This window comes from Fukomys damarensis, unplaced genomic scaffold, assembly GCF_012274545.1.
Source record: "Fukomys damarensis isolate Sample0158 unplaced genomic scaffold, DMR_v1.0_HiC HiC_scaffold_16, whole genome shotgun sequence".
NCBI lineage: Eukaryota > Metazoa > Chordata > Mammalia > Rodentia > Bathyergidae > Fukomys > Fukomys damarensis.
The window spans coordinates 130539323-130552697 of record NW_022900928.1 but is presented as its reverse complement, the minus strand read 5'-3'; the positions used below and the strand labels follow the sequence as shown (position 1 = coordinate 130552697).

Sequence of the window (13375 nt, the reverse complement as noted above, 5' to 3'; positions counted from 1 at the left end):
AATGGGCTGGGACCACAGGCACCCCTGGGTGAGGCCCTGCCTTCCCGAGGCCGCACACTCACTTGGCTGAGGAGATCACCACAGAGTGCTGGTCCGAGGTGAGGATTTTAGAAAGGTGGGCTGCCACTGAGTCTTCATAGAAGAGAATCTGCTGTACCTGCAACCGCCCCAGAGCATAGAGGCTGATGACCCCGAGTCCGAGGGCTTTTCCCGCCACGCCCACAAGGGGGAAAGGCAGTGCCAGTGCCTGACAGTCCCTGCCTCCTCAGCCAAAGCCTCAGCTCACTTCAGAGGCAACAAGAGCCACAGTGCCAGAAGCTCTGTTGAGCTGTGGACAGACTGAGAGACGTGTGAACGAAGAGCGACCTGTCAAAAGAGATGCTCTCTCTCTCGCTTAGCCTGAGGTCACGAAACAGCCTGCGAGGGCCTCTGCTCCATAACCAGCTATCTTCAGTGACAGGCACTAGATGGGGGAGGCCACATCTGCTGTCAGGCCATGAATTCCAACACAGGAGGACACAGGAGGACGAAACCAGGCCCCTCCTGCTGGCCCCTGACTGCCGACAGACACGGGGCTGCTCTTGGCCTACCCAGGTCTGCAAGCTTCACTAGTGGCCCAGGAGAGTGCTGTGAGCTTTGCACACACTCTTTCTCTCAAAAAAAGGCCAAACCAGTGTTGGCTGGTGAGGCCACCCTGGCACGCAGCCCACAGCCTGCAGCCTCGTTTACCGGCCACTGCCCTGGCCCCCTTGGTTGTCAGACCCTCCAGGCAGAGCCAGGCTTCATGCAGCCAGCAGCCAGTTCAGCACGGATGAGTACTGCCGTGTGCCCAGCACTGTACCAGGGCAGGGCGTCACGAGGAGGGAGGCAGGAAGATGAGGAATGAGGAGATGAAGCCAACATTAACGGCCGCTGACCTAACAGAACTCACGGCTGGACCGTAGCAGGCTCGGAATGGGGCTGAAGTCAGAGGGAGTTGGGCAGGGCAAGGGTATGGGGGCAGGGGCTTCGGGGAACTGGGAGGCCCGGGCCAGGAGCACAAACTCTGCAGGGGACACAAGGAAGCCGGGCAAGGTCACAGGGTCACAAAGCCAACAGTGAGCACCCGCCAGCTGTGTCCCTGCAGTGCGCTCCGGAGCACAGGGTAAGGCCCCGAGCCTGTTCAGAGGGCAGGCCTAGCATGCCTGAGGCCCTGGGTTCCGTCCTGCATCACACATCACAGGCAGCAGTACCTCAGAGTCCTCGCTGAAGTCTTCGGTGACGGTGGAGGAGGAGGCCTGCCGAGGGAGCTTGGTCTCATACGCCATGACGCTCCACCTGCACGGAAGCGCCGCTCAGCCGGGCCCCCAGGGCAGTCCCTCACCCTCGCTCTGCCTGGCCAGACGACCCGGTCTTAGCATCATCTGACTGCACTTACCCCCCTGCTCTGCCCTGCTTCCGTGACTTGGCTCTCTGACCTGTCTGAGAGCCGTCTCCTCCCCACCACAGGGAGTGTGAAGGGACCCAGGAGAAGCAACACCACCCACCAGAGAGGGGCCAGGAAGCCAGCAGAGGCTCCCCATGAGCAGCTGTCCTGGAGGAAAGATGCTGCTGCTGGGAGAGACTAGGCTCCCTCCCAAGGGAGCTAACCCCACAAAGCACTGAGCCTGTGCCACCTGGCACCACAGCCCTCCATCCTCCCTGCTAAGGCGGTGGCCCGCTGGCGGGAAGGCGGGGCATCATGAGCACCCTGGGCCGGAACTCCACAGTCCAGGGATGACAGCAGTGCTTTCACCATCACCCCAGGGCCACAGCATGTGGTCGGTAGGATGCTATCATCCAGCTCAGAACCAGAAGCATCCACTGGAGGAAACCCTGGAGAATAATTACCCAAAACTACTTCTCTGAGAACAGAACACAGGACAATGGAACCACTCAAGCATGTGACCGACCACGAGCTCTTTGCCAATGGCCTGGCCAAGATGGCCAAAGGCTGGAGTTCCCTTCTCTGCAGCCCTGAAGGTGTGGCCTCGTAAGAAGACCTGACCATTCTAGAGCACGCTTCTTAACCTGTGTTGTTTGGATCTTTTTTATAATCTGACCAAAGCCCAAAAACAATCAAAAAGGGAATATATGTTTAGGTCCAACCTTCACAGCCAATGTCACAGGGAGCCTGGGCCCACAGCACCCCTACATGGCATGACGGCCCCACTCACCTGTCCAGCATCTTCGTGCTGGCCCTCTCCAGCTTTGCCAAGATCTGGGGGAGCTGGGTGTCATCGTCACAGGCCGCGCCCCAGCCAAGTACTCGGGCCAGGTCATTCCCCGTCCCCAGGGGCAGCACTCCCAGCTGACACTAACAGAAAAAGGTGGGGGAGACGTGCACTCAAAACACAGGAGAAGCAGCCCCCACCCCGCTGCCCACTGGTGGCCTGCAGCGATGGCCTCACTAAATGTGTGCAAGAGAGACCCTGTGTGACCAGCACTTCCTGGCAGAGCCCACTGGAGGGGACAGACATCTCTGTGACGCAGATGCCAGGGTCCACAAGCCCCTCACCTGTAGAAGCACACCTCTCAGCTGTTCCCTATCCTGACAACATATCCACCCAGACCTCTGGGGCCTCAGTGTCCGAAGTCCTTTCTTCCCTCTTGACCTTTATGCAATGCACACACCTGCAGGACGGTCTGTGACGCCCCACCTATCTCATCCGCTCCAGCATCTAAATGACCAAAGCCAAATCCCCCTTCCACAATCATCATCAGTATCACTCCGTGCCTCTTCACACGCCTCGGATGGCTTCTCAGTCTGGTCAAAATAAACAGGCCAGGGCCACCCACTGAGCAGACACCCAGGCCCAATACACATCCTCCACCTGCCACTGCCCAGAGCGTCGCCCTGCACCTGGCACTCCCACCCCAGACCTCCCCCATCCCTGCACCCAGGTCTATGCTCAGGGTCCAGAGATGGGGCTGCAGTCGACGCTCACCACACAGTAACGGATCTGAGCACAGCTGTGGGGGTCACACATCCCGCACTGCCTATGGCACCACACAGTGCCGTGCCCTCCCCTGCCAGCCTATGGGGACAGCAGCCTGACGGGCCAGGCAGGGGGTGGGAGTGAACGCTCGAGGGCACAGACAGGAGGGGCTGGGGCTCTGCAGAGGCTTCCAGGAGCTCACAGAAAAAGAACCAAGCAACGCACCAAAGGTTTGGGGGTGTTCCAGTTGCCAAGGTGCCACACAGAGAAGAGACCCTTAGGGCTCTGAGGGAAGAGGAAGCAGACAAGGAGCTCTGGTGAGGTCCACTGTCAGGTTGGACCCCGCCCACTGTGGGGCTGAAGAGGGGCACCCAGATGAGCGGTGGACACATGGGGTGTGAACAGGTGGCAGCTCAGCAACACAAATGACCTAGACGGGGAGGAGGCAGCAGAATGGCACCCGAAATTGCAGCAGGGAAGGAGGGGGCCACAGAATCAAGAGCAACTGAGACTTCTACTCAGACCCCTGAATGGACTGTGGCTTCAGACTGCACAGAAAGACCACAGAAAGGGGTGGGGGACAACTTGGAGCTGGCGATCTGCAGCACTGAGCCAGGAGGCCCAGGAAATCCCAGGGGAGACACGGCAGCAAAGTCCCTGCATGTCACTGAGGCTGAAGAAGTGTGTGAAGGAGGAGGCCCAGAAGACTCTGCCAAAGGGAATGAAAAGGGAGCCCAGAGAAGAAATGCTACCAGGCGTAGGGGGTCCGGGGAAGCCGGGAAGGAGAGGGAGTGGCCGGAGCACCGAGGGCCACATAGAAATCAGAGAAAAATGCTCACAAAAGTCAGTAGGCTGAATGGATGAAATGAAATGAATCCCTAGATTTTACTGTATCCTCAACCAGTGAATCCTGAAATACTAATCCACCAAACCAACAAAACTATGTGGACTGCTCTGGCCCACCACTAGTGGGTGCTGTTTCCCTTTCCTGAGCTCTGGCCTGGCTGGCCAGCATGGTAAGTCCTGGCGTTACATACCTGTGACACAGCCATCCAAAGCGGGAGGCAAGCTCACTGAAAAATGTGCTCCAGGCACAGAGAAATTCAACTGTTTTTTTTTTTTTTCCTGATATCTGGGATGGAACTCAGGACCTTGCGATTTCGAGGCACGCAAGGTACCAACTGAGCTAAATCACTGGCGCTGGATTTTTTTAAAAGGACCCTAACAATGGGCCAGAGTGTAGCTTGGTATAGTGTGTGCGGGCCAGAGGGTGGGGGCATAACAAGCACAGCGTAAGACAACGCGGACCAACCAGCTGTAAACTGGCAATCGGACGCAGCCAGGTGTCTCAACAGGACAAATGTCAAGAACCATGAAGACAAGGACAACAGCAAAAAGAATGCCGATGACATATGACAAACTGGGGCACAAAATCTGTGAAAACAGACAATATGACAATAATCAGACGTCAGTTTTTATAAATAAACTGAATTTTACAAAAGAAAATGAGGAAAAAACGTAAAAAGACAACTCATTTAAAACCTTGTCAATTGAGACAATGCTTGACTTAACAATAATTGAAGAAATAAAAATAAGACTTTCAATCTGGTTAGTTGGTCAGATCTGAAATGCCGAGCCCCAGGAGCAGAGGGCACGTGGGCCGGCACAGCCCTGACAGGGGGAATCGGGCTCCTGGGGCCCTGGAAAAACCAAGGACTCAGAGGTGTCCCTGAGCCACTGAGCTCCAGGCACAGGAGGTGAGCAGCCCCAGCCCAGTCCGCCCCAGGACACGGCCACACGGAGCGGCTGAGGTGAGCGAGCGCAAGGCGCGTGCCATCCACTGAGGGCAGAGTGCAGGGAGGGGCAAGCGGGGATGGCGAGAGTCTGCTTCAAACTGTGTCACGCACTGTGCCGCACGCACCTGGACACGAGTCTGAGACAGTCACAGAGGTGTAAAAACCCAATGAATACGTAATCTGGAAAATCTATTTTTATCTTAATACAAAAAACTACATCTAATGAGCCACAATAAAACCGAGGAGCTGAAGTGCCTTCCCTACCCCTCCTCCGAGGCCAGAGGCACCAAGCAAGAGTAGGCCACGTCATTACTCAGTGAAGAGCCTGGCAAGGAGGGCAGAAGCCCCCAGACCTGAAGGGCCCTGGCGCCTGAGGTAGTTCCCTTCACCCGAAAGAACTTCCCTTGCATCCACCACGCAGGACCTGGGACTCCCAGGGTGCCCTGGGGCTCCCGTCCTGCTCCCTGCTCCTGCGCTCTGACCACAAACTGCACCACCTCCAACCTCTTTGCTGGCCCAGCCAGGGGGCTGGAGCCCTGAACCACGTGGGGCACAGACTGCTCCACTCTCTGCCCTGGCCCCGCCACCCCAGGCCAGGCTCCCCCACCAGGCACCTGCTTGTGAAGGTTGAGGCTGTCGATTTCAGAGAGGACCCAGCCAACACTACCATCCCCGCCACAAACCAGAATCCGGAAGGTGTCAAACTTCTGGAATAACCGCAAGCTGCAGAGAAAAGAGAGTCAGTGAGACGACTTGCAGTCCTGGGGAGCTCCGTCAGCAGAGGCCTGGCCAGCCCCCGAGCCAGGGCCAGGGTCCCCCCACAGGAAAGGCTGGAGACATTGTACCCTGAGCAGCAACAGACTCCACACGGCATCCCTGGTGCCCTGGTGCGCTAGCACCCATGCCCCCGCCACCTGTGACTGCCCCCTGCTGCACCCCTGCACCACCTTGCACTGAGAGCCTTGGCACTCGAGCGCAGGCCTGGCGGGCAGGTCTCTGCCTAGCACCTGCATGTCCCCTGCCTGTCCCCTCAACAGCAGTTACACCACAGTGAGGTGACCCAGACCCACCCCCTGTAAGTCTTTCTGAGTCTCCTTCCTGGGCTCCTGCTGATCGCGCGGCCCCCATGCAGGGTCCCAACCCAGGGTACCCCGCTGCCTCCCACTCATTCCTCACCTTTCTCCTGCTGAGCCTCACCCATGTTTTGGCCCCAGCAACAGCACCAGTGCTGATGACTCTGAATCCACAGCCCCACACAACTGCACCTGGTTGCCAGGATGTCTCCAGCAGGACACTTCCCTCCTCAAGGACAAGCCCAGCTGGCCTGCCGGCCCCCTTTACACTCCCCCCTGCCCTCACTATGCCCGGCCAGGGTCAGCCGCTTCTCTTCCTGAGTCCCATCAAGTCCCTCACCTGAGGGTGCCCACCTCATCTCCAGGAAAGAGTCAAACCTCTCAGCGAGAACCACAGCCCTCCCTTGCCAGCAGCTGCCTGTGTCCACCAGGCCTGACCCAGTGCCCACCCGTGCACGTGGACGGAAATGGGCAGAGGGCACAGCATGCTCGCCAACTCCGCTGGACACAAGCACAGTGAAGACAGAGGCCGGCCTGACTCACAGCTCCTCTCTGGGCCTCCAGAGAGTCAGGGCATCACCACACCAAAGCAGCCCTGACTGTCCACGTGTGCCCAGCCATTGGGGCCTGCAGACCCTGTGTTGGCACAGCTGGCCCAGGAAGTGCTCAGAACACAAGCAGGGCAGGTGACAGGTGCTGGCCTCAGGGCCGAACAGGGCCACATTCTGAGCAGCAAGGCTGCACCTGATCTCAGGTGACGCCAAGGGTCCACGCACGTCCTCTGAGACACTGGCTTCCAAGAGGCCACTGCTCTCCCGAGGGGAGGTGGCAGGTGGAGGCTGGGACTTGGAAAGGAGATGTAGCAGGTCAATGTCCTGTTTTGACCAGGTTGAGGTCAGGGGACTCCCAGTTCCCAGGAGCAGGGAGGAAGTGAACCAACCTTAGCTCCGTGGGGCCTCCTACTGTCTCTTCACATACCTTTTTTTTTTCTTTTGCAGTACTGGGAAATGAACCCAGGACCTCTCAGCCCTTTATTTTTTAATTTTAAGACAGAGTCTAAGTTGCTAAATGGCTCAAACTTTTGGTCTTCCTGCCTCAGCCTCCCAGAGGGCCAGCCGGGATCACAGGCATGTGCCACTACACCCAGTTGTCATCACATCCTTAACTCTGACTACAAACTGTAGAACTGTATGTATGCACCAGAATTAGTTTTTAATTATTCTCCACCACAAAGCACTCAGCCAGTATCCTTGGCAGCCCATCAAGCGCACCTGAGCTGCTCAGCCTAGTGCTACAAGAGTCTCAAGACCTCCCTTTCCCTTTGTTAACTGAGGTGCGGGTGAACGTGACCCACGAGATCAGAGGAGAGGCTGCCTGAGGGCTGGGGAGCACTGCCTTTGAGCAGACGAGCTGTCCTGTGGGGGCTTCTGCCCAGCAGGCCTCCCTGCAAGCGGGGAAGCCGACCCCTAAGAGAAGCGGAGAACAGCAGCAGCACAGAAACACAGTGAGTCGGCCCAGCTCACAGCCAAATGGCGAGCACAGACACACTGAGAGCCCGCATGCCCTCTCAGAGCCCTGCCTTGAACCAGCGCACCCCGAGGAGGACAGAACTGGGGCAAATGGCAGAGCTTATAGAAGCACATGGTTTCTACAAAGGTGCGCAAAGTTCTAAATGAAAGGAACACACACAGGACCCCAGCCTGCAGATGCATAGCATGCACCCCAGGCCCCACATGCACCAAGGGGAAACAGCCGTGGCCTCCCTGGAGAGAAGCTCCTTCCTGGGTACTGGGCAGCTGGCAAGGAGAGGTGGCGGGTCTGTGAGCCCTGACAAGGAAACACCTGAGCTGCGCAGGATGCCTGTGCACAGCAGGCTGCACAACAGCAGCTCAAGTGGGCCCCGGCCAGTTTAGAAGGTGCATGCACGTGTGTGCAAACCTCCGTTGGTTAGTAAGAGCAGGTCCCTCCCTCTTCAGGTAGAATTTGGAGAGGGGCGGTTCAAGACAAACTTTCTATTTGAAATTTTCCATACTGTCGATCTTTTACAAACAAGCTAGTCTTATTTAGAAAACAGCAAAACTCCAAAACAGACACGTTTTATGAGCCTCCTACCCGAGGTGCGGTCCTCCGTTCATGAGGTCAAAGACCTGGGCAGGGTTCAACAGCTGCTTGAATCTTCTGAGGAACTTCACGCCCTGGTTGTCCCCGCTTTTAGAATTGACAAAGACCAGTAGGGGACTTGTGCAAGATGGGGGACAGGTGGCCTTCCAGAACCCTAGATGTGAGACAGAAGAACCTATGAAAGCCGTGAAGGGGGTGGGGGTTGCAAACAGTGAGCAGCAGCAGACGGTGCAGGGGACAGAGGACTCACACACACATGCCACTAACTCAGTGAGGGCAAGCAAGCGTGATTCCACACTGCCGCCCGACCTGACCTCCCCTTTACAGGGGCTCCAAACTACGCTTATCACTGCACTGCCCACCCATCTGCAAGGTACTTCCTGAGCCACACCACACAGAGCCCCTTCACCAGTCAGCACACAGCACCATGGACCAGCCTGCTCGAGCCAGCCACATGGGACGGGTGCAGCTCCTGCAGCTTCCGGCAGAGTCAGAGGCCACAGGACCACCCAAGAGTAAATGCACCCATCACCTTCGGGGAAATGGCAGCCTCAATTCTTAAATAGGTCCACAGCAACTTTCAGGATGCCTCTTTCCTCCTCCACGGCCTCCTCCCACCCTCGGCTATGCCCACATCAACGTCACCAAGACCCATCTCGCGGCAGACCCACCATCGGAGTCAATGCTGTTGAGCGCCGTGGGCGGGATGACTGACACCTTGCACAGGCCGAGCGGGCACTTGGTCACTAAGGACTCTTTACACACCGTGTGAACCTGGAACAAAGTGGCCGTTACCAGGGCTCCCCAGCCTCCCACACGCACCAGAGTGCCTGGGGTGGAGAAGCAGGCACTGCTGGACAGCCAACCTGCTCCCACCAGGCACAGAGTCCTGGCCTCACTCTGCTGGACCGGTGCTGCTCACAGATGCGGAGGAAAGCCTAGCACTGGCCCTGCAGTCACTGGGAACTACCAGGATCAAGGCCTGGGCACCTGGGCAGTGGCCTCTGGGTGCCCACCTTTGCCTCAGCTCCTCCTGGCCAGCCCTGCTCCAACCAGGGGACTGCATAACGCCCTCAACAGCCAGCCCAACGCCCGGCATGTGGGGCTCCCCTCGCCAGCCACTCACCATGGCCTTGCACCAGAGGCAGCGCCAATCCTGCAGGCGCAGCACGCTGCCGCAGGTCTTCTCACACACCGTGCACTTGGCGCTCACGGGCAGGTTTCCTTCCAGCCACTGGTGGGGCATGGCGATCTGCGGTGCAAGCAGGGACATGCTAGTGAGTCCCAAACCCTGACAAGCCAGCCAGAGCCCGGGGACAGAAGAGCTCCGTGTGACCTCGGCTGAGACACTCCCCAACCCCGGGACCAGCAGGGACAGTGTCCACAGCGCCTGGCAGGCAGGGCGCAGTGAATCTGGGGATCAGGATGGCAGGGAGAGCAGGCGCTTGGATGCAACAGCGGGGCAGGGGCCCTCGCATGTACCCCGTCCTCGTCCTCGATGATGTCCTTCCCGATCGAGGCCAGGGTGGTCCACTTGCAGTTATTGGTTGCGCGGACAGCACACCGCTTGTGGGCCTTAAATTTGCACACTGTGAGAGGAGAAGCAAAGGAAGTGACAGGTACCTCTATGCAGGGCAGGCAACTCGTCAGGGAAGCTGGGGTTGCCGGGAGCTTCCCCTCTCTCACAGCCCATGGAGAGCCTCAGCCTGTGACAGGAACACAGCAGGGAGGTGCCACAGACCCTGTATGCGGCTGACACATACAGCCTCAGCTCTGCCTCTCCAGCATGAGGACAGAGCAGGAGGTTTGTGCACTCTAGTCTGAATGTCACTGGACTTCATGGGCTACACAATCGTCTTTTGCTTTTGTTTTTTGAGACAGGGTCTTACTATGTAGTTCAGACTGCTCTAGAACTCACTGTGTAGCCCAGGCTGGTCTCCAACTCACAGCGATCCTCCTGCCTCAGCCTCCTGAGTGCTGGGATTACAGGGGTGCGCCACCACGCCCGGCTCACAATGTCTTCTAAATCTTCTCAACCACTTATTTGTTTTGTTTTGTTTTGTTTTGTTTGAGACGGTGTTTCCCTATGCAGTTCATGCTGGCCTTGAACTCACTATGTAGCCCAGGCTGGCCTCAAACTCTCAGTGATCCTTCCGCCACAGCCTCCTGAGTAGCAGAATTACAGGAGTGCACCACCACACCTGGCTCTTTTCAACCATTTAAAATGTAAAACCCAGTCAAGCTCACAAACTATACAAACTATGCAGCAGTCAGGACCTGGCCACAGGCTCGCATCCCCTACCAGAAGCCCCTATGTGGTCACCAGCATGGACCTCAAGTTCTGTGAGGCAACTTTGATCCCTGTCTCCACGGCCCAGACAGCAGTGCCTATGTGCTCCATGTCTACCATTTTCCTTCACAAAAGCTGGTTTAATGGACTCCTCTGTAGGTAAAACACATAAGAATGCAGCAGGAGACCTCTGACTGACCACTGCAGGGTGGATAACAGCTTCTTTACTGTGACTGTGTTTGGATTTCCCAGGCAAGAGAAAAACAAAGGCAGCTCATACCTTCACAGGACAGCCCATGGGATGTGACCCCCGACAGGGCCTCCCGACACACATTGCAGTAGGTCGGCCGTGCATGAGAACAGGCATACCAGTTGTGCGTCCCTGAGAAATGATCCATGCTGTACTGGGTGGGCTGAAAGGGCAAAACAGACAGCAAAGGTAAAAATGCCCTTCCAGACTCTCAATAGAGCAACCTGACAGGATGAAATGCAGTGTCCCAGAGAGCAGGATGGTGTGCGAAGGACAGGGCACAGCATGCCAGGTCTGCAGAGAGGCAGCCTTTGCCACACAAGGCCTGGGCAGAGGCCACACAGGCACAGCGAGACCTGAAGCACCTACGTGCAAGAGGATGCACGTGGAAGTAGGCTTTCTAACCTCGAAATGCTCCCTGTTCTGCACGGTCTTGAGCGCTGCCATCCAGTCCTCCATCTCTTTCCTGTTATCAGCACACAGGATGAGTTTCCTACAGGGAGTGATGACCTGGAGGAGGAACACACAATGCACCCTGAGCCAGGCCAACTGCTGCGGGAAATGTTTCAAAGCCCACCTTCAGAAGTGCACGCTGTATACACCTACGAGGGAAACAGCCTTTCATTCAGACATGCACACTGAGCAGACATAATGTGGTTATCACAGGTCACTAAATATCAAGAACAATCTCCAACTAGAAAGAATAAAATTTAGTTTATATATTCATCAGCAATCAACCTAATCGAATATTTACAACTATTCATTGCTGAGATACAAGTAATAAGGCCTAGGAAACCCTGAGGGGAAAACAGCAGCCTTATTCCAGAAAGCCTGCACCTGATGCCCAGCCCTGAACAGCCAGTGACTCTAGAGCCTCGTAACGTGTGCAGGCGTCACACTATGTGAAAGGACGACCAGCTGCTTCAGTCAGGGCCCCAACAACCTAGTTCACCACAAACCTGGCAATGTTCAACAAATGAAAATGCTTTCCACGAAACAGAGATTTTACAAATCAATAAAAACCTTTCTGATAGAAAAAAGGCTGTCGGGCCGGGGGTTCAGCTCAACAGCACTGAGCCTGCCTTGAAAGCACAAAGTCCTGAGTTTCATCCCTGGTACCCCACACACAAAAGCAAAAACTTCCTGTTTTAAGCCAGGCATGCTGGCCATTCACACCTGTGATCCTGGCATTCTGGGAAGCTGAGACAGAAGGACTGCAAGTTCAAAGACAGCCTGGGCCGCAGAGTTCATTCGAGGTTAACCTGGACTACGTAGTGAGGCCCTATCTCAAATAAGTAAATAAAGAAATAAAATAAATCCCATCTTAAATAGTACCACTTGAATGGGGTTTTCTTTTTGGTACCGGGGATCAAACTCACCACCTTGAGCTTGTGAAGCAGGTGCAGAGTCACTGAGGTAAATCCCCAGCCCAGTCTTTTCCTCTTTTTACCACTCAAGCACTGGGATAAACCCTGAGACGTGGACAGCCCCCACAGAGTAAACGCAGAGGAACTTCCTGGCCACTGCCACATCCCTTTCACAGGAGTTATCCCAACCTGTATTCCCACCAGCAGGATGAGGAAAATGCCTATGTCCCTGGGGACCCACCAATAGCCCGTGACTTCACTTCTGGATTCTTGCCTGCCATAACACTCTACCTTTCTTTAAGGGGCTGTGGATGTAGCTTAGTGGTTCTGCCACCTGACACAAGCGCAAGGTCCTGAGTTCAATCCCCAGTACCAAAAAAAAAAAAATCTAATGTACCTTACATTAAGAAGGCCCAGGGCCCCGATCCACCGCGGGACAGACAGCCAGGCCTGCTCCCGACCCAGCCGCCATCCCTCAAGTGCCAGGAAGGTAGCCGCACGGGTGCCCCTGAACCCCCATAACCACCCCCCCACACTCTCAGACCTCCTGACTGTGCCAGTCTTTGGACCCACTCTGCAGAGGCAGAGGTGGTCATCAAGGGTATTTTTCTGAGTTCCCAACTTTGAACATCTTTAAAGAAAGGGCATGGGAAACCTGTAGTAGAACGTTGTGGAGTTCAACCATTCAGAAGGTTGGGGATTTCAATCTGGGCCTTGCAGCCCAAGGTCAGTCAGGGTCATGGGGTTCAGCCATCAGCTAACTGAGACCAGGGGACTTGCATCCTCGCTCCATCTGAGCCATTAAATGGTAAATACACTATATTGAAATTTTGTTCTCTGCAGACATGTTCTAGACTGCTTCTTGATTTCAATTTAATTCAAATGATTTAAGGGTGATAGACTAGTGACTACCACAGATGATCAGTGTCCAAGTTGTGCTTGATCTTAATGTGCTGCTGATTGTATCAGTTGGGATAAAGCATTGCGGTTGATTTGATGAGCTGTTTCTCTGATGTTGTGAAGATGACAATGTCTGTGGGTCGTTAGAGACACAGAAGCTAAGGCGCAAATATATCAGGAAGATTTGGGTGATAATCCAGAGATTAAACTAAGGACAGTCCGACAACAAAAATAAAAATGAGAAAACACTTAAGCAAGACACAAGGACAGACTTCCAGTTCACCAATGGCAAACAGTAGGGCAAATGAGGATGAAAACCCCGACAGTGAACCACCGGAACACCCTGAACTCAAAGCCCAGGAAGTAACAAAACAGATCAATCAGGCTCTAGAAAAATTCAAAACAGAAATAATTTCCCAGATAGCCATAGAGATAGTGAGCAAAATGGAAGTCGCGATTCGAGACTCTAGAGCAGAAACTGACAAAAAAATAGATGAGCTCAGGACCATGATAGAAGCCATGAAGGCCCAGCATAAGAAAGAAATGGAAAAAATAAACGCCCAACATAGGAAAGAAATGGAATCCATAAAACAGATTCAAACAGATATCCAGGAGATTAAA

At 55.2% G+C, this 13375-nt stretch overlaps 1 protein-coding gene across 7 annotated transcripts in view; it reads right to left on the bottom strand.

The window, feature by feature from the left end:
- The window catches only part of Dgkd (diacylglycerol kinase delta), a 91324-nt gene that overhangs the window by 14798 nt on the left and 63151 nt on the right, over positions 1-13375 (bottom strand). For 6 of the 7 annotated variants that reach the window (XM_010608727.3, XM_010608732.3, XM_010608729.3 and 3 more), the window contains 10 exons: positions 10893-10997; positions 10518-10650; positions 9430-9536; positions 9074-9199; positions 8619-8721; positions 7939-8101; positions 5368-5476; positions 2196-2335; positions 1233-1317; positions 63-157 (listed from right to left, as the gene is read on the bottom strand). In XM_010608727.3, coding sequence (XP_010607029.2) covers positions 63-157; positions 1233-1317; positions 2196-2335; positions 5368-5476; positions 7939-8101; positions 8619-8721; positions 9074-9199; positions 9430-9536; positions 10518-10650; positions 10893-10997 — 1166 coding nt within the window. The remainder of the gene's footprint in view (positions 1-62; positions 158-1232; positions 1318-2195; positions 2336-5367; positions 5477-7938; positions 8102-8618; positions 8722-9073; positions 9200-9429; positions 9537-10517; positions 10651-10892; positions 10998-13375) is intronic. The other variant, XM_033764708.1, reaches the window with a different exon arrangement.